The sequence below is a fragment of the Diadema antillarum genome, unplaced genomic scaffold, assembly GCF_040938485.1.
Source record: "Diadema antillarum isolate AM-2024a unplaced genomic scaffold, OU_Dant_1.0 seq00000759_RagTag, whole genome shotgun sequence".
Lineage (NCBI taxonomy): Eukaryota > Metazoa > Echinodermata > Echinoidea > Diadematoida > Diadematidae > Diadema > Diadema antillarum.
In genome coordinates this window covers 1,594,311-1,615,142 of record NW_027271650.1, presented here as the reverse complement: position 1 = coordinate 1,615,142, position 20,832 = coordinate 1,594,311, and the positions used below count along the sequence as shown (strand labels likewise).

At 41.0% G+C, this 20,832-nt stretch overlaps 1 protein-coding gene across 1 annotated transcript; it reads right to left on the bottom strand.

Annotated features, from left to right (window-relative positions):
- Positions 1-1,543: 1,543 nt before the first annotated feature.
- On the bottom strand, positions 1,544-20,549 carry LOC139738630 (glutamate-rich WD repeat-containing protein 1-like). The gene is made up of 7 exons (XM_071649247.1): positions 20,351-20,549; positions 19,119-19,205; positions 18,434-18,621; positions 17,768-17,975; positions 3,712-3,854; positions 2,707-2,904; positions 1,544-2,226 (listed from the first exon to the last, which is right to left on the bottom strand). Exons 1-7 carry the CDS (start codon positions 20,538-20,540, stop codon positions 1,912-1,914), a joined length of 1,329 nt encoding a protein of 442 aa, XP_071505348.1. The 5' UTR covers positions 20,541-20,549; the 3' UTR covers positions 1,544-1,911.
- Positions 20,550-20,832: the final 283 nt, after the last annotated feature.

The window sequence follows — 20,832 nt, the reverse complement described above, 5'->3', positions numbered from 1 at the left end:
TTTGTGCATATATCATTTGTTAGTTGATCTCTATGGGGTAAGCACTGAATGTAATGAGGAGATTACGAAAAATAAAACAAAGCTTCAAATTCAATGCAAAATATTTCCACTTGTTAATTTTGAGTCATACACATACAAAATCATTTTCATTCTCCATGATACACATTCCAAACCAATTTGTGAACCACAAGAGCAAAATGTCTTCCCACAACACACATACATAGCAATCTACATGTACCTCACTGTATTTGAGCATGTACAACTTCAGTGCAAGCTGTTTGACTTGAGTCCACGCACTATGCATCATGACCCAAAGTTCTTATTCTTATCTCCCAGAAAAGGATAGAGGAAGATCACTGGGTTGGTAATTCTAAGAAAGTCAGTTTGCTGTATGTACAAAACACACATGACAGAGCATGGCAATTCAAACAGGAACATGATCTAAACCCTGCCACTGAACAGATCACACTTTCCACACAGGGCACATAAACAAAAGAAGAACAAAAGTGTAGTACAGCTCGATATTGTCAAAGACAAAGGTAGGCTACATAATATACACTGTATAGGCCTACTACTATTGAGGAATTATGAAATAGAAATGATTGAAAAAAATATAATATTTTGACATATATCCTTCAATTCATAAAATATGTTAAGACTTTCAAACTTTCAGGTCATGATAAAACAAATGCATTTTGTTTAAAAGAGGGTAGGAAGGGTCTTTTCTTTTCAGCACAATTTTCACAACAAGCTGTGTTACAACTGTGATTAGCAAGGAAATAAACTACATGTACTAGGACATTTCTTACCTAGAAAACCTTTGAGTGTAACTACATCAACATTCACATAATCATATATGTAATCCACCTGAGTATCTTTGATATTTTGATATTTTATCATAATTTCCCATACTACTAACAAACTACACAATTACAGCTGGTTTTGTAATGTCTTTTTCTTCTTCTGGTTGAGTCTGCCTTCTTCAATTAGCAGAAGATTCTTGCAGACTGTAATTTACAGTGAAACCAAGGGGTGTCTCAAGAAGAATTTAAGTCAAACTTAAAAGTTAGTATCGACTTAAAACTAGGGTATGCCGCTGGTTTCTCTTTTCAATTTTATCTAATAATTTCAGAATCCACTTCACATTGCAAATCAAAATTAACAGATCTAATTTCATTTTGGTAATTAATGCCTGTAAGAAAAATTTGCAAAATGGTCATTCTTACATGAAAGTTAGAATATTATTGAAGGCACACAGTCTACCATTATATTAAGTTGATCTTAAAATTTAAGATCAACTTAAATTCTTTGTGAACCCCCCCCCCCCCTTAATTCATTCATGATTACCCAAGTGAGAAACATAGGGAAGAAGAGGAGATGAAGATCACATACTTTGTAAGATGTTTTCCCATTCCAATAATTTAGAAATGACACTGCACTTCTGGTGTGGATTAAAACTAACAGAGCACTGACTAGAACCACAATTCATCTTCCTGTTCCACTATAGTATCACTGCACTAACAGTTCAATAAATTTTCTGGTGATGACCTGTTGTGTCAGGGTTGGTCATCACACAAACTATTGTGCCTCTTGGGGCAAGACTCTAGGAGAGTACAAGTTGTGGATGAACCCACACTTCTTGAATGACACCTGAGGAGTAAGAAGTCTTCAATACCCTGAAACGGTTTGATTTAAAACAAGGCAAGGTCTAATGAAAGCATCCAGAGTAGACATCAACCTATTAATCATCATTCCGCCAACTGATGACCAACAAGCAGTCCTTAACACAGGTGACTTTAGCCAGTTTTCAACTCCTTAGTATCGTTCCATTTTCATCCTGCACTCCACTGCATGTGTAGAGGTTATCAATATTACACCATGTAGCACACCGTGTAGCTCATGCCAACATGGTTACACGCTTATAGTCCTGAAAATGTTGAAACCACTTTGCGCTGTGCTAATGACCACACCCGGAATCTGCGGATGCCAGTGTAACTCTTTGATGTCTGATTGGCCCTGGTGGATGAACAGCAGCTGCGGGGGCACATCCAGGTCATCGCCCTTTGACCCCTGACCCTCATCATCGGGCTCTACGGCAAGGTCCCACTGGGTGAGCTGGTCGTCGGCTCCTGAGGCAGCAAACACGGTGCTGTCCGTGGGGTGCCACTCCACCGACGTGATGGGGGCAGTGTGGTGCTTGAATTTGGCCACAGGGGGCCCTTTTTTCTACAAGAATAAGGACAGCAGGTACAATAGCATGAGAATGGATTCAACATGAAGTTATTGAAGAACCTCTCATCAATCAGAGAAGCATATCATGGAGAGATTACTACATCAAAAATTTAACTATGTTCAAGGAATAATCCCCAAAGGATTCGCTTTTGACATATGCAGGAAGATATATCATGGAGTAGGTATGCTCTAGTACATGACTTTAGTAAAAATCTACACGACATGAAAGAGTCACATTTTCTAAAAGTTGATGCATGCAAACATTGCACTCTCAAAAATCAATTCCACAGATGCATTTTGCCATAACATAGTAGTTGTACCATATCATTGGACGTATCCTGATTATTTAAGTTACTAGTTCCAACATTCAAGGTATGATCAGCTCTGGTTGTATGCTTTACAATGTCTATGCTCAGATTTCTTTAATTTTCTGATGTCTAAGCTACAATGTAATATGTATATCAATTTCGGTACCTGGAATTGCCGAAGGTCCCACACATTGATGACCCCATCATCACCCCCAGAGACAATGAATGGATCGTTCCTGTTCCAGTGTATGACATTAACATCGCTCTCATGGGCCTGTTCCACTGTCAGCATGCAGGCTTTGGAGGGGAGTGCCCTCACATCCCAGATGCGGATGGACTTGTCAACAGAACATGATGCGAAAACCTAAGGGCATAAAGAGGATTGATGTATCAAACGATTGCAAGAACAGCGATTTCAAGAGTATCTCATGTTTTTACAACAAACTTCAAGATCCTGCACAGTGATGGCTGGCCCACTGAAGGATAGGCATAGACTTTTGTCAACTTTATTTTCTTTCATTCAATCATTTTTTAGCAAACTGAAATATCCAATGAATATCAGAGTTTAGTATAGTAAGATTCTGGTGATACTGCAAAAACAGGACCAGTTCTGCTGCAGCTTTTTTCCTTTGTTACATGCTATAAATGTCTACACTGGTTTGCCTGTGTATGCCCTTCAGGTCAATGTCAACACACTTTCAGCTAAAAATGGTATATAAAGAACAGCACATGTTGAATTCACACCAAATTGACATACATTTTGTATAGCACTGCTCCGAGAGCACAATATTATCACCTCCTTTCAAGTCATACACTCCTCGCAATGTGTGATGACAAATTATGAAGCATACATGTGTGTATGTGTATGTATATTATGTATGTACACATTCATGTGTCTGTCTCCTATGTATGTAAGTAGTATGTATGTACGATATGTGTTCATTTGTTCTTATGTACACTCACTTATCTATCAAAGTTATTGTTTTTCAATGTAGTTCTTACTCTTAGGTTCAACAGGAGTTCAATGTTTCCCCTGTCATTCCCCCCCCCATCCCCCCCCCCAAAAAAAAAAAAAAAAAAGAAGAAGAATGGACCTTAACCATAAGAATGACGACCAATGATGGCATTCTATATCTATACAATCAAGCACATCACTGACTGTGCTACTCACATTCTTTTCATTTGGAGACCACTGGACATCCTCTACAGAGTCAGTGTGGGCCAGGTACGGCCTCTGGTCCACATGCCACACTCCACCTTCCTTCAGCTTCCAGAGGTGAATGTGCTTCTTGCAGTCTCCAGTTAACAAGGTTCCTGTGAAGACAGTGAAATAGACAAGAATATATGTTTGATGTGTGCACTAGGTTAAACAAAGCAGGGAATAATTTTCCTGGTATCGCGTAGCAGTTTGCTATACATTTTCATATGATTGCTATGCAAACTATCATTTGCATAGCAATTTCATTGCATAGACTTGTACACTATTTTGTTCAAAATGTATCACTATCAACTAAAATTACTATTCAATTTCGAGAAGGAAAATTATTCCCTGCAAAGTATTGTTGTTGGGGTTTTTGTTTAATTTTAAAAAAAAAAAAAAAAAAAAAAAACTTATTGAGAAATTTTACCAGAGGAGGAATTGGATGAAAGCAGAGAAATGAAAAATACCTGATTTGGATTAGCATTAATATGAAAAAAAAAAAGATAATATGATTCTTCATATTTTTCAGTGATTAAAACAGATTGGCTACTCAAACTTTAGAAAAAGTGACTTTCCAAAAAATTCCTCTTTACACTATACATAAATGGGTACCTGACAATGCTCTGGTTATAAAATGTGACCCGCGACAACGGTTTCAGGCAAAAGTCGCAAGAGCAAATTCCCTCCTAGGCGAGGCACAAAGATCTTTACCATTATTTTTGTCGATTTGGGTTCTTTGCAGAAATTGAATCTTTGGTATGTTTTTTACATCTACACTAAACTTCATAGCATAAGACTACGTTTTTCCTATCGAAAATGGAATTTTAAGCACCCTACAGTATATACCAAAAGAAACTTTGCGTTAATCAACATTAACGTTTCATTAACGCAAGCGGTTTCACCTGAATCGTTAGTAACGCAAAGTAACGATCGGGAAAATTAACGTTTGTAGTAACGATGAGTAACGATGAGTAACGATCCCTCACGCAAATTAACGATGTTTCGTTAAAATTAACGATAGGTAACGCAAGAACTCACACGAGATTTTGGTTTTGTAACGAGACCTGGTGAAAGGACGACGTAGCCCCTGCCGAGTGTAGCGATTTAGCGGAGTCTTTTCGCGAATCGAATCACGATTTCGCGAATGGTTTATTTGCGACCGGCGTCACCAAAAACGCACGCCGGGCCACCAAAAAAAGCCGGATGTTTGCCTTCAGTTTTGAAAATGAACAGCGGTAACTATCGGCTTCGTAAGCTCAGGCCTCGAATTAACCGACGGCCACCGACGGCCATGGCCGTCGGTGCCCCTCTCGTTGGCCGCAATGCCTTTTGTTTACGGCCAAAAAAAAAATGTGCCCTTTTTCTTGGGGCCGTGGTGCCCTTTTAGAATGAAAGTTATTATTTATGACGTATGATATGCCCTTTCTCAAAGTCTCTTTAATAAGCTTGAACAACTTTCCTGATCTCAAATACCTTCAGTTCACTCGCGTCCCGATGTATCTGATTCAAACTCAAAGTATCTTTCCGAGATATATACGAGACGACGTGTACGTACATGTACGCCCGACCGGCTTTTACCGTCCCGACTGCCTCCGCAGCGCAGCGGCCGCGAGTACTGTACTAGCTAGGCAGCGCATATTCAGATAGAGTAAAGAGTGAACTCCGAGTTCACCAAGAAAAAAGAAAAATCCCACGATGCCAAGGGGTGCCAGACTGGGGAATGGGGAGGGGTGGAGAGAGAGAGAGAGAGAGAGACCAATCAACAGAAGAAACCGCGCGTACTGGCGCATTCTTGGAGGTCATGAACTGTCTCTGTCACAGACTAATCATAGCAATCTACACGCGCACGCAAATTCCTTTGCCTGGTGGTTTTGCCAGCCAGCTGTCGGAATGTGCTTTGAAGTTTCATGGCAGCCTGGGTGTGAATGGGTGTCGAGTTTCAATCAATACCTACTGTTGTTTTATTCCTGTTTTAAAAAAAATGTTGTTTCACCTGATAGAAACGCGGAGATCGGGAATGTGTTACAGCTGTAGGGAAGAGGTTTTTGTTGTGTGTTGCACTTTGTGTGTGTGTGTGTGTGTGTGTGTGTTTGTTTTTCTCGGTTTGTTTTTCTTCTTTCTTTTTTCATTAACACCAACATGCCCTTTCCAATGTGGCCTTGGTGCCCCTCTGACTGACTTAAGTGCCCTGGCCTCTTGGAAAAAGTGCCCTTTTCTAAATGGCCTTGCCCCTCCAAAATCCTATTTCGAGGCCTGTAAAGCTGCTAGATTAAATGTCAGATGTTTGCTCTTAATTTTGGAAATGAATAACGGTAATATTCGACTCCGTATTATACAAAAATAAATGTCGGATGTTTGCTCATACTTTTGGAAATGAATAGTGGTAAGATTCAGCTCCGTACGGTGCTGAAATTAATGTCAGATATTTGATTTTGCGTTCGGAAATGAATAGGGATAAAATACGGCTCCGGAAGATGCTGAAATAAATGTCGAATGTTTGCTTTGACGGTCGGATATAAATGATAATGAATTTCAACTCCGTATACGATGATAAAATAAATGCCGGAAGTTTACTTTTACGTTCGAAAGTAAATAATAATAATATTTAGCTCTGGAATATGCTAAAGTAAATGTCGAATTATCCCTTTGGCGTTCGGAAATGAATAACAATAATAATAAACTTCGTACAACGACGAAATAAATGTTGGATGTTTGCTTTTACTTTCGAAAGTGAATAGCAATAACATTCGGCTCCAGAAGATGCTGAAATAAATGTCAGATGATTGTTTTTACGTTCGGAAGTGAATAACAGTAATATTTTGCTCCATACGATGCTAAATAACTGTCGGATGTTTGCTTTTAAATTTCGAAATGAATAACAGTAACATTTAAATGCGTTTGATGGTGAAGTTAATGTTTGCTTTGACGTTCGGAAATGAATAACAATAGTATTCAACTCCGTCCGATGATAAATAAATGTCTGATGTTTACTTTTATGTTCGAAAGTAAATAGCAATAACAATCAGCTCCGGAAGATGCTAAAATAAATGTTGAATGTTTGCTTTGGCGTTCGGAAATGAATAACAATAGTATTCAACTCAGTACGATGATGAAATAATTGCTGGATCTTCGCTTTTACGTTCAAAAGTAAATGGCAATAACATTCAGCTCCGGAAGATACTAAAATATATGTCGAATGATCCCTTTGACGTTCGGAAATGAATAACAGTGATATTCAGCTCCGTACGACGATGAAATGCCGAATGTTCGCTTTTACGTTCGAAAGTAAATAGTGCTCAATAACATTCGGCTTCGGAAGATGCCAAAATAAATGTCAGATGATTGCTTGAACGTTCGGAAGTGACAAGCAGTAACATTCTGCTCCATAATTAAGATGCTAAAATAAATATCAGACATTTGCTATGAATTTAACATTTCGAAATGAATAACAATAACATTCAATTGCGTTTGATGGTAAATGTAATGTCGGATGACGTTTGAATGTGAAAAACAGTATAACATTCGGCTCCGTACGATGCTGAAATATGTCAGATGATTCATTTCACTTTCGGAAGTGGACAGCAGTAACATTCGGCTCCTTCGATCATAAAGAAAATGTCGGGTGTTTGCTTTTGAATTTGGAGATGAATAACGGTAATATTCTGCTCCGTACGATGCTAAAATAAGTAACAGATTGTTGCTTGTACATTTGGAAATTATAAACGGTATCAATCGGCTCAGTTAGATGATAAAATAAAGAGCGGATGTTTGCTTTCACGTTCGGAAATGAATAAGGATGATATTCGGGTCCGTAAGATGATAGAATGAATGTCGGTTGCTTGGTTTTACATTCCGGAAGGTGTTAAAATACTTGTAAATGTTGAATGATTGCTTGAATTTCCACCAGAAATAAATAACGGTAATTTTTTGGCTCTTTACGATGCTAAAACAAATGTCAGATGTTTACAATGTCTGCAAATGCTCCCACTTTCTCATTTCAAACGTAAATTTTGACCAATTTAATAGGCATCAACTTTTATAATAATCTATAAGCCTATTTGCGAAATCTTAGAACTCAGAATAACGGTATAAGATGATTAAATTTTCTCCTTATTTTAGACGTGGGTACCTGTATCACTTCAGTAATACTTGATATTTATTTTTCTATGTTTAGTAGGACCGATAGTTTTGCTTGTTTGTTTTTCTTTTCGGGCCACCAAAAAATAAAAATCAATCATTTTGGTGGCCCGATCGGGCCACCGAAATAAAAGTTAGTGTGGAGCCCTGGCCTTTTGTGGATAAAGTGTCTTGCTTAAAGGCAAATATCGGGCTTCGAGGGGATTGAAACCGCAAACCCGTACCATGGCTAATTGATTCAGATTTTACTTAAGTACATGTACTTGAAGGTCAACTTTAGATAGACTTTTTTTTTTTTTTTTTTTTTTGCGATACAGCTGGGGCTCCATGCGCATTTATTTACAACAACAGTATAATCGGAAGACGAGCAGAAAGAATGTCAACACCAGGAGTAATCGCACCGGGCCGAAAGGGGAAAAGGAAAAGTATATCCTGAATCTATACCCCCCACATCGACAAGAAGACAAATGAAAAAAAGAAAAGAAAAGAAAATGAATGGACCCACATGACGCATAATTTTGGTAAATCTGCGGGATATTCGTTATTTCATTTTGCTGTGTTCAAACTATACACCAGTATAGCTTTTCGAGTGTGATCTTAATGCGTATGAATGTTCTATGGACTTTAAGTTTATAATGCGAAAGAGGGTAACTATATAACAATTAACGACATTGATAACGCCAAACAATAGGAAATTTCAGAGTGCAAGAAAAATAAGACGTCCCGGAAGTACGCCAGACATCATAATTGTTTTTTTTGTTCCTTTCTAGCTCCACAGCATCACCTAGGAAATCGATTTGACCAAGAACAAAAGCGCGTCCCTCTTTTCTTCCTGGGCAATTACCCCGGACCCTTCCCCTGGCCCTAATCCTAACCATAACCCAAACTCCTCACCCTAAACCTAACCCTAATCTTTACTCTAACCTTACCATTAACCAGTATTTAGCGGGGGAGGGGGGGGGGGGGGGGGGGGGGGGGTAATTGCCCTCTGGGGTTAATTGCCCGGATTAGGTTGCAACACACAACAAAAACCTCTTCCCTGGCCCTACACCTTCCCGATCTCCGTGTGTTGTCAGGTGAAACGACATGTTCAAATACAAGAATAAAACAACAGTAGGTATTGATTGAAACTCGACACCCATTCATGCCAGCCAGGCCAGGCTGAAATGTAACTTCAAAGCACATTCCGACAGCTGGCTGGCAAAACCACATGGCAAAGGAATTTGCGCGCGCTTGTGGATTGCTCAATAAAATTGGAGGGCCTGGGAGCGGGAAAACAAGGGTGATTACTGAGTAGTCTGTGAGTTATCAAAAGCAGACCTTTCGAACAATTGCAAACGTCATGATACTATTAAAATTTTTGTCTTCCTTTTGGACTGAAGAAAAAAATCACAAAGACGAGTTGAGTACACGTTGTATCACAATTTTTTACATAGCCATGCAAAACGATTACTACACTCATGTTATGACAAGAAGAATCAATATTCCAAGACAAATACAAAGCAGCCTCGGGTACTGACGGTGACAAGAAACGCCACGCATTTACAATGCACGTTGGGGAGCAACAGGGAGGTGGGAAGAGACTCTTCCCGCCTCCCTGGGAGCAACATGGAGTTGGCAGGGAGGGGTGATCCTGGAGTTTGTGGGAACTTCCCGATACTCGGTGACAACAGGGAGGTGGAAGAGAGACACTCCACCTCACCACTCCACCTCCCTGGTGACAACACGATTGTGACGATCTCAAAGCATGGACCCTACCACGCCCAGCAAATCTGCGTGCTACTTCTCAAAAATTTGAAGGAACTTTGTCTCTGATCTGTTGAGTTGTTTTTGCTGAATATCAGGAGCTTTTCACGCCTGACGTTCAAATGGATGGTTGCCAAAAATTTCATAATCTATAAATCTCTCAGTAATTTATTTTAGGCTGTTGATGCTGCCGTAAAAACATTAGAAATTTCATAGGAACTAGTCAGGATAAAGACAAAAAAATCTCCACACAAAACAAATACAAGTATTTTTTATTGTCATTGGTAGTCAAATTTGTGTTATACAGATACATTGTATGATTAAAGCAATAGGTATAGTATTAACTATTGTATTACACGTAGTAACACTTTCATGGTAAGTTTGACGTTTTAAAAATCGCAAGAGAGTTTTTTTTTTTTTTTTTTTAAAGGAGTGCAACCATTTCTAAACGTGAAGGCATGATAAATGAAAGGAGAAAAAAAAAGAATCAACGTTTGTAATCCTGGGTCTTCGACTTGAGCTATCTTTAATTCAACATTCCTTCTCTGTTCATCTCCAAGACCCCAGACTGTTCATGACCTCCGAGAATGCGCCAGTACGCGCGGTTTCTTCTGTTGATTGGTATCTCTCTCTCTCCACCCCTCCCCATTCCCCACTCTGGCACCTTGGCATCGTGGGATTTTTCATGTTTCTGGGTAAACTTTCATGTGAAGCGTGCCTATCAAGTCACCACTTGACTCACCTGCTGGCAGTGTAATAATGCGAGCAGAAAGTGGTAGACATTTTCTTCTGCTGCAGCTACTTTTACTGCCGAAATACTCGGCTTTGTCACCACACACTACCACCAGTTATTCGGCGAGACACACGTTGTGTATTGGAATATAAATGGACTTTTGCACCTTCCTGAATTGAGTAAGTGTCTGACCGTTGTTGAAATCGTGACATCGCTAACGTTAGACAGTCGGCGTTAGTTTTAGGCTTGCGTATGCGTGATTTCATGGGTTCAATGTTCGATGGAATATGTTGGCTGTGGGGAAAAATGTGGCTTCGAAATTTTTACTTGCCCGATTCCATTGACTGCGCCCATGAGTACAAATTTGACGACCATGACAATACGACATTGCCAGGGGAGTTCTGCTCAACTACAAAATCTTTTCGGTATTTGATATCGCTATTTAAATGCCTTCCGCCGGCAGGAAATTGTCCGTAGTAAATATTACGAACGACAGTTACTTAACCGAGGCATCTCCGAGTCTCGCAATTTCCGAGATTTCTTGCCAGTCCACATGACAAGTCCGCTAACGCAAGATCTAAAAATTAACGCACAGTAACGATCTGTAACGCACAGTAACGATCTGTAACGATCTGTAACGATCATTCACGCACGGTGATCGTTAATTTTGTAACGCAGAAAGATTAACGCAGTACCGATCGGCGCTTGCGTTACACGTAAATTTAACGCAAAGTTTATTTTGGTATATACTGTATGTTGGATCGCACTCGTCAGTTTCGAGCTTCTTTCGAACGCCGCGCCAATATCTCCAGCGTTGCTATGGCGCAGGGTCTCGCATGCGATTGGCTGGTGTGTCACACACATTTACATAATTCGGCTTTCAGAGACACCAGTTGCAGCGTTTTGGGAATGCTTTGTCCACGCGTGCTTGATTACATGCTCCATTGTTCTTGCTATAGTGGTTTATACGCTCGCTCTGACTCAAGCCCCTGGGAGGCGGGGGTGCTGGGGGTGCTGCAGCACCCCTGACTTTTTGGAGCAGGGGGGCGTAGCACCCCTGTGAAAAATAAAAGTTGGGGTGCTTCTGCACCCCCATCTTTTTACAGGGAAAACTGCTTGTTTTTTGATAGAAAATTGTTTAAATATCCCACCCAAAGTGTGCATCAGATCGCTGAATTTCACTTCTGAAAATGCGAAATCTCCATAGCGTGGGAGGGGTATCCCCCTCCCGCACAGAACAAGCTTATAAATGCAGACAGCATTTTCAAAGCATTCCCATTGTCCCTACATGGATATTTTACTTTTCCTACTTTTCTAATGATTTTTTTTATTCACCTGAAGGGCTCACTAGATTGCTGAATTTCAATTCTAAAAATGCAGAAGTTTCCTCTTTTAGGAGGAGGGTAACCCCCTCCAGGGGAGCCTCGTAATTTCCAAGATGTGGATTTTCTTTATATCCGAAATTGTCTCAATCTTTCACCCAAAGTGTGCACCAGTCAATTCTGAAATGCGAAATCTCCCTTGTATTGGAGGGAAATACCACCTCCCATGATATTGTCGTTTCTATTCTAGAGTATGCAAAAGCTCCCTCGTATGCAGGGGTGCGGGGCATTTGCCATGATATTACCCCCCCCCCCCCCAATGATTTTCGGGATGTCGGAGATTTTGTTGCTTTTTTATGGAAAACTGTCCAAATATTTTACCGAAACTGTACAAGGAATTTTTGCAGTTCAATTCTGAAAATACAATGAGTTTATACCCCCTCCTACATTCTCCCCCTTTGGTCCTTTCCCATAAGATTGACATATCTCCGAATGACTCTTTCATCAAAAGATCTGTCATTTCAGTTCAAAAAATGCAAAAGTTCCCTCGTGTGGGAATATAATATCATCCTTTCAATTAGGCCGTAACCATTTCCCCGCTTATAGCTCCTCTCCATAGACGTAGTAGTAGTACACTTCGTGGATTGATGATTTCCCAAATTCCACCAAAATGTGTTTGCGAGATAATGTCAATTGGATTCTAAGAATGCCACAGTTTGCTCGTATTCAATAGCGTCAATCCTGTGGGTGGGAGCTACGCAAACACATCACTTTACCGCCACCCTCCCCATCCCCCCCCCCCCCCAAAAAAAAAAAAAATCCCCATCATGCGGATTTGTTTTAGAAACCGTCCAGATATTTCACCAAAAGTGCACAAGATGGTTTGATTTCAATTCTGAAAATGGAAAATGTCCGTAGTGTGGGAGGGATACCCCTCCCACACCCTCTCCTGTAAGGCCAACTTCCATCTATACACTTCGTAGACTTTTGAGATTGACACTTTCGGAAAATATCATCAAAAAGTGCGCACTAGATCTTTCACTTCAATACAAACAAATTCAAAAGTTCCATCAAGTGGGAAGGGGATATTCTCTTTCAGTTTACCTTTATTCTCCCACTACATTTAGTAGGCTTATGCTTCTTTGTTTGACAGTTTTTCAAATAATCCATCATAAATGACTATAATTGTGTACAGACAATAATTATATCTTCATTTCAATTCAAAATACAAAGGCTTTCTCGAATGGAAGGGGTTAGGGAACACCCCCTTCCAAAACCCTCCCTCTTGCTGTATTAGCCTCCATCCCATGCATTGAGTATAGCTGTACAGTACATTACATGGCATATTAAATCATTAGTGTGCGCCAGAAATTCCACATCTTTGAATCACAATCATAAAGATGCAAAAGCGCTCTCATGTAGGAAGGGGATACATCCTCCCACATCCTTCCCCCGCTTGATCTCCCTCCATAGATGACTTACTACACTTGTCTGATACAAATTCCAGGATATTCCACCGAGATTTTGCATCAGATCACTGTACATTGTATTTCAATTCTAAAAATGCAAAAGCTCCGTCGTGTGGGAGGGGGCTTACCCCTCCCATCCCCGCCTCCTCAACTTCCATACATTTATAACATAATGATGATACACACGCAGAACAAGAGCTGATTGTAGCCTGATTCAATGGTAATTCATATCTATTTTTCATACTTTTTAAAAATTTCACCAAAAGTGTGCACCCGATCGCTAAATTTCAGGCCTGAAATGTCAAAATCTCCCTTGTGTGGGAGGGGAATAACTTTAGGTCCCCTTCCATGAACTTACACAAAGTGGAGATCCACACACATGAACTGTGATACAACTTTTGAGATATTCCACCAAGAGTGTGCATCAGATCATTGTATTTCAATTCTTAAAATGCAAAAGCTCAATCGTGTGGAAGGGGCCTGGCTATACACCCATCCTCGCCTCCAACTTCCACACAGTTACTACACAGTGATGACGCACGCGCAGAACAAGAGCTGATCATACCCTGATTTGATAGACATTCACATTTTTGTCAATATTTATCTTTCTTACTGTTTTTTTTTTAATTTCACAAAAAGTGTTCACCAGATCGCTGAATTTCAGGTCTGAAAATCCAAAATCTCCCATGTGCGTGAAGGGGATACCCCCTCCAACAACCTCCCCTATTAGGTCCCCTTCCATGGAATTATACAAAGTGGAGACTCACACACAATTCTCTGATACAAATATGGACATATTCAGCGGCGTAACTGGGGGGGGGGGGGGGGGGGGGGGCAATCCGCTGGTTAAAAAGAAAAGACTTACCAAAAATGGTAATTCAAGGGTTTAGTAAACTGCTTTTAAAGTCGACATGAAAGGGTGATCAAGAAATAAGATAATTTTCTGAGATTTCTTTTAACCATAATTAAAGAGGTATATAGGCCCTACTGTGAAACATTGTTCAAAAAGCCCAAAGCCGACAAAAGATTGTGGTTCAGCGTGATTCCTAGCTGGCATTCGGAATATAAGCAGGATGTGCGCAGTGTACTCAGAACATCCGAACGGCAAAGAGTTGCTGCAATGTTGTGCAATGTGATGTAGAATGTACACCTTTGTAACTTACGCTTCGTTATGTCAAAGCTAGATCATTGATTTTGCAGTGTTGCTTTACATGTCTCTATTAAAATGCCTTGCATTGTCAATAATAAGACTTGACCTGGGCTATTTCCTAACTTTTCCATGCATATAAAACACACACACAAACACAAACAATAAGGGGATGCTCTAAAATGCAGATTTTGGACATCCTTCCCCTGCTTGGTCACTTTGACGCCACCTCACTGGTCATACCTCCCCCAATCATGAACATGAACCGACACTCTTGACTACCAGTGGCGGATCCAGGGGAGGGGTTGAGGAGCCCACCGGGCTCCCCCCTTAAAGGGACTGTACAGTACTGGTTGAGATGGGGATTCATGTTTTGAACATTCCTATAAATACGTGAGATAATGAGAAACCTTTTATGAAATATTAAAGAGCATGTAATTTTAAGAAGGATTCAACGTTTATTTGATGATAATTGGTTTCAAATGGCTGAGATATCCAAAAAAAGTAATAATAATAAAAGGCGACAGGCCACAACTTTATAGGATCTCTTTGTTTCACTTTGTTTTTGGATATCTCAGCCATTCCGAAACCGATTTTCATCAAATAAACTTTTGATACCCCTTAAAATTGCATGCTCTTTGACATCTCATAGAGTGGTTTCTGAATATCTTGCAAAACGTTAAATGCTAACTCCTCACCTGGACCAGAACTGTACACACCCTTTAATTTCCAAAGTGAAAAATGTAGCTACAAATGCCAGAGTTAGGACTGTAAAATTTTCAAGCCAGCTCGCTCGCATTTAATCACTCTGCCATTCTTCTGATGTTGCTGCCAGTATTTGCCAGCAGTTGTGCCCGGTGCGCCCCATCCCTTAATTTCTAAAGCGAAAAAATATAGCTACAAACGGCAGTTTGGGGACTGTAAAATGTCAAAATTTTCAAGTTCGCTCGCTCCGCTCGCTCACATTTAATCGTTATGCCATTCTCGTGATGTTGCTGCTGGGTAATTGCCAGAAGTTGCGCCCGGTGCACCCCCCCCCCTTAATTTTCAAAGCAAAAAAATATAGCTACAAACGGCAGTTTGGGGACTGTAAAATACAATGTCAAAATTTTCAAGCTCGCTCGCTTCGCTCGCTCGCATTTAATCGTTATGTCATTTTCCTGATGTTGCTGCCAGTAATTGCAAGCACATATTCCAAAAAGAGTGTGCATCAAATCGTTGTAATTAAATTCTACAAAACATACATAAGCATGGTTAGCCCCCTTGCTCCCATCCCCGCCTTATCAACTTCCATACAGTTATTTCACAGTGATGACGCACACACGGAACAAGAGTTGATTGTGACCCGGTTTCATGGTCATTCACATTTCTGCGAATATCTTTTTGCATACTTTTTAAAAATTTTAACCAAAAGTGTGCATCAGATCGCTGAATTTCAGTTCTGAAAATTCAAAATCTCTCTACTGTGGGAGAGGGATACCCCCTCCCACACCCTCCCCCCTGTAGGTCCCCCTCCATGGACTTATACAAATTGAAGACCCACACACGGATCAAGAGATAACAGATACCTCGTTCAACAACACTTCATCCACGAACAGTATTGTCCACGAGTATGAACTTTTTTCTGTTTTGATAGAATTTCAAAATTTACCACATAAAGTGTGTTGAATCTCACAAAAAATGCACAAGTTTCCTTGTGTCGTAGAGGGCTTTCTCACTCTCGTTTCGATGTCCCCATCCCCTCCCTCCACCTCCCCCTGCCCCCCCCCCCCGAAATTGTCGACAGTGCTTGTATGGCCTATGCATCCCCCCCCCCCCCCCCCATATACTGAAACTCTGCTGTGGTCCGGCAACTGAACGGGTTGGTCAGGGTTCAGCACCCCTGTGAAAAATGTTGCTCCCAGGGGCCTGCGCTCTGTAGTGCGTGCTCTTCGTTTCGCTTTCTATCCAAACTATTCTACCGCAATGTTCGACAACAGAAGTGAAACAAAAATCATGTAGCACGACATAATCGTGTGAAAAGAAAAAAAATAGTCTACTTGTACATGTAGTAAAAATTATGACAGCAGACTGACTCAAGGGAAGGATGATGAGAGGAAAGGAGAGGTCACATGTAACCACTTATATTCAAATACTACACATCAAGATCGCACCAAACTAACGAGTCGTACATGTTTGTTTGTTTGTTTTGATATAATCAACACCACCGAACAAGGCAACATATGCACGGCTTGTAAAAGCAAAACAAACAGGAAGCGTGACCCTTGCCAGCACTGACATTTTTCTGCCTTCAAAAGGGTCGCCAATGATAAAGTCAAATCAACAACAATGAAAACGTGATTTGTAAATGTGTGGATTCACCACCTGCTCCTGTTACATGCACATGGTCACGGCGTGTGGATGCCATTGCGTAATGCGTGCACCATACACATGTACACCAGACGTGCAATTATCGAACCGCATTGTTTTTCGGCTCCATACGCTGAGCTCCTAGGAAGGGTGCCCGGGAAATTTGACGCTCTCAGTGAGCCAATCAGAAGGCGATGTGGTTGCTAGAGGCGGAGCTTCACATCGATTGGCACCATCGTACGGATGGGTGATTCTCACCTCGCATCGCCGCTCGGACATTGTCTTTGAGTAAGAGGTGAATCTTCAAAGCCCGTTTTCTCGCAATTTTGTCAGGCTAACAACTTAAAAAGTGCATTTTATTTCGCTTACCATGCCAACTTATGGTGCCGAAGAATACAAGTGTTTTATATCAATGCAAAGCTTAGGAAATGGGCAATGTGATTCAGTGAAAAAATGAACTTTCAAAATGCCCGACTTTTGCCTGAAACCGTTGTCGCGGGTCACAAATGTTCTTCGGAGGAACAGTGCTTACATTGAAAGGCGAACATGGGGATATCAAAGATCAGAACTTGATATTCATTATGAGCATTATATTTCCTTGTGATCATCATAATCAACACTGCCATTGTTACTGTTACCATTATCACTATCTTTATCATAAATCATTATCATGAGTAGTGATATTACAAGTATTACAATTACTATCTCCATCATTATCAACATCTTAAGATGGTCTCAGGAATGCCAAGTTCAAAAAATTTTTATGAGTGAGATTTTCATGACTCGCCATCTTGGCGCGCGAATGTGCGCGCGAGCGAAGGTGGGATGGGTTTTTTACCCCTCCCACGGTAGGGAGCTTGTTCAATTTTTAGCTCTTATGGTGCGATCAGATGCATACTTAAGTGACTATTTTTACTTATTTTGAAAAACAAAAGGAAATGTACCTTCAATTGCAACTATCACTTTAATCCTTTGGGTTATGCCCATTATCATAGGCCCAAGTTGCAGACTTTGTCCAATACGTGAGAAAAATGGGTGCCATGCGTGAGATCGTGAGATGACCCCTAAATGCTTGAGTCTCACTCAGAATGCGTGAGACTTGGTAGCTCTGTGGTCTTCTTACCTGGAACAGTGGATGACCAGTCCAGGGCAAACCCTTCTGTTTGATGACCACTGAATGTGTAAAGTGGCTTCGGGGAATCCTGCTTCATGTACTTTGCCATGGCAACGGGACTCTCAATGGCCTGGAGGGGGTCACTCAGATCCCAGATATGAACCTTGCCCGTGTCCGACCAAGATGCAGCCACTGGTTTGTCTGCTATAGTTGTGCTCTGCGGAAACAAGTGGAAGACATCATGGATCGATCACGTAAAAGAGGAGCTGAACACCATGAGCAGGTTATATTTGCATCTCACAGACAGTGAGGCGGTATGGCAGATTTAAGATTCATTCTAAAGAGGATGTAGAACAATAACATGACAGATTGATATTTGAATACAAGTATAAATATTGTGGACTCATATATCAATGGTTTTAAAGTATTAAAAACCTTGGTGATAATCCTGGACATATCTTACATTATTTCAAGTTTTGTTCACAAAACTACAAACAAACCCTTCTAAAGAGTCCAACGTTAGGCGAGCTTGTACACTGGGTAAAAAGGAAGAGGAACCAAGGTACTCTAAAAATTTCCTGTTACAGTGTATTTCCATCCTCATTACTACGGGCACCGTTCAGATGATACAAGTTAGTTTTTGTGACAGTATTTTGTTACTGGTGGCATTCTCACTCGTATTCTGTTGACCGAGCCAAGGTGATCAATCATTGCGGTCTCCAGTTCTGGGTGCTTGTCCTCATCGTCATCGCTGTCATCATCGTCATCATCTTCATCCTCCTCAGACTGTTTGCTCGTCCTGTTCATGTTGCTCATCTTCATGACTATAACATGGTTCAGATGTGCCTTCTCTGCCTGTGTGCCTGATGAGTAAGATCAAATATTCTATACTGAGCAACACCATCAAATTTTCATGTACACAAAAGAAGAAGTAACTGACCCTCTTTTATACAGGGGGACACATCCACTGTTCTTTGGAGGAATCGGGACACCTGTCTTAAAGTTGATCAGAAAGGATGCTTACAAAGGAGATGGTAGACAACAGCTAGTGGTAGTAGTGCATGTTATAAAAAACAAACAAAAACAAACAAAAAACACGCAATCAACAGAGGAAATGAATTATCTACTATATGGCATAATACAGTAATTATGTAGACCTAATGTGCTCTTTTTTTGGGGGGAGGGGGGCTGCACAGTAAAAGTCTCAACTTAAGGAAACATGAAATCATCACACTCTTCAGAGTTGACGCTTTCACCACAAAAATTAGTTTTTCAATAGCTCCCAAGGCCAAGTTCAAATTATGTACACAAGGTTCATTGTGCTGTGAATGCTAGAAAGTGGAACATCTGCGATTCTTACCAGCCACAATGAATGCAGTGTAGGGATAGGTAAGTCTCGTCTTGCCAAGGTTGTCTCGTAACACGTCAAAGCTGAGGCACGGTGATCCTAGGGTGAACAAAGTAATACTAATACAATCGCAATGAATTAATAGAATCTACACTAATACAACTTAAAATTTACTTACTTACTTACTTACTTATCCCTCAACCTCTGCAATCGTTGGGGAGGCACGCACAAGGAATGGTACGCGGTCGACCGTTTCCATCCGGCTCTATCTTGGGATGTTGTGAGGAGGTCTAGCTTACAAGAGTAGAGCTGTCCATTCCTTCACATTGTCCAACCAGCTCTTTCTCTGTCGGCCACGGCAGCGTCCACCTCACTCCGGGAAACCCGCTCATGAGGACCGCTCCCGCGTACGAGGACTAGTCGGATCAGGCCGCTAGGTGTGGCAGTCTTGCATTGTGCGAACACGCTGGTGCCTGTGTTTTGATGGGCGCTCTGCATCGGTTGATTAAAACTCGATTTTTGAAAAAAAAACGGACAGGATTTTTTCTTCTTTTCACCATGGATAGTGGACATGTGTGTGTAACAAAAAATCCCAGTGCAAAGTTGCGACAATTTATACGTCAGATGTGAGATGAATAGAAGTGAATGGGGGGGCCTGATCATGAGGCGTTCCCCCCCTCCCCCCCCCCCCCCCTCCCCCCCGGGCCTCATGAGGCGTGGGGGCGGTCCTCATGAGGCAGGGCAGTCCTCGTACGTGGGAGCAGTCCTCATGAGCGGGTTTCCCGGACTGACCTTCTACAGTGCCCTGCATCACAGTCTTTGTGAGGCAATCGTGCGGAATAATATGACCAAACCTCTTGACCATTTGTAGGAGAGTCACTTGAGGCCCCACAAGGCTGATGACCTTGTTTTGGACAAACTCACTAGGTTTTTAATACAACTTACATACTTTATACAATTACTTAACTGTTTAAAACTATCTGCTGTGAGTTAACTATACACAGCCCAGTCGCTGTAAGTAGCACGCATATTAACAGCATCTGGTCGGGCTAGCTGTGTTGTGAGTGTGCTATATAATTCAAACTTCAAAATTTTTAGACCCTCTATTAAAACTCTATACTATAGTGGTTATTTGTTAGGGACAGAGTCTAATCTTTACCTACTCAAACTCAAAGTCTAACATGTCTAAGCACTGCAATCATCAAAATGAAGAAGACAATTCTGCTATGGTAAAGAGGCATTACCTGTTTGTGCTTGATGATACATGTGATAGGCAGATTCATCTTTCACTAGCTCCTCATCCTCTTCCATCTCATTACGACCGGGCAAGTAAACTCTGCCTTCCCCTCGTCGTCCTGGTTCTTGTTTATGACTGGAGTCTCCACCAATTTCCTCTCCGTCTTGATCACTGTTTTCAGGATCGACAATTTCCATAACTTCCTCCATATCTCCTTCGGATGCCATTTCAATTTAATAATTATAAATACCTAACTTTGTTAATGCAAATGATGAAACACTGACGATTACTAATACTATGCTATAGTATCGGCTGAAATTATCGGAACTTTCTTTGGGAAATCGGTTGTTATTACCAGCTAACGTTAGCACTAAATAGCAGTGCTGTGTAGTGTTAGTTGTGCTGAGCTGACATGAGAAGGCACAAACACATGTTCTGTGCACTGTGTTTTTGGTCCGTACACGTGTGTGTTGAATTTTCTGTGTCCTA

Excerpts from the sequence above, each read along its gene's own strand:
- LOC139738630 (XM_071649247.1), bottom strand. The coding sequence starts at position 20,540 with ATGGAAATTGTCGATCCTGAAAACAGTGATCAAGACGGAGAGGAAATT. Across the intron at positions 18,622-19,118 it reads CACTGCATTCATTGTGGCTG|GCACACAGGCAGAGAAGGCA; the intron begins GTAAGAATCGCA and ends CTTACTCATCAG. Across the intron at positions 17,976-18,433 it reads GCTCGGTCAACAGAATACGA|AGCACAACTATAGCAGACAA; the intron begins GTGAGAATGCCA and ends TTGTTTCCGCAG.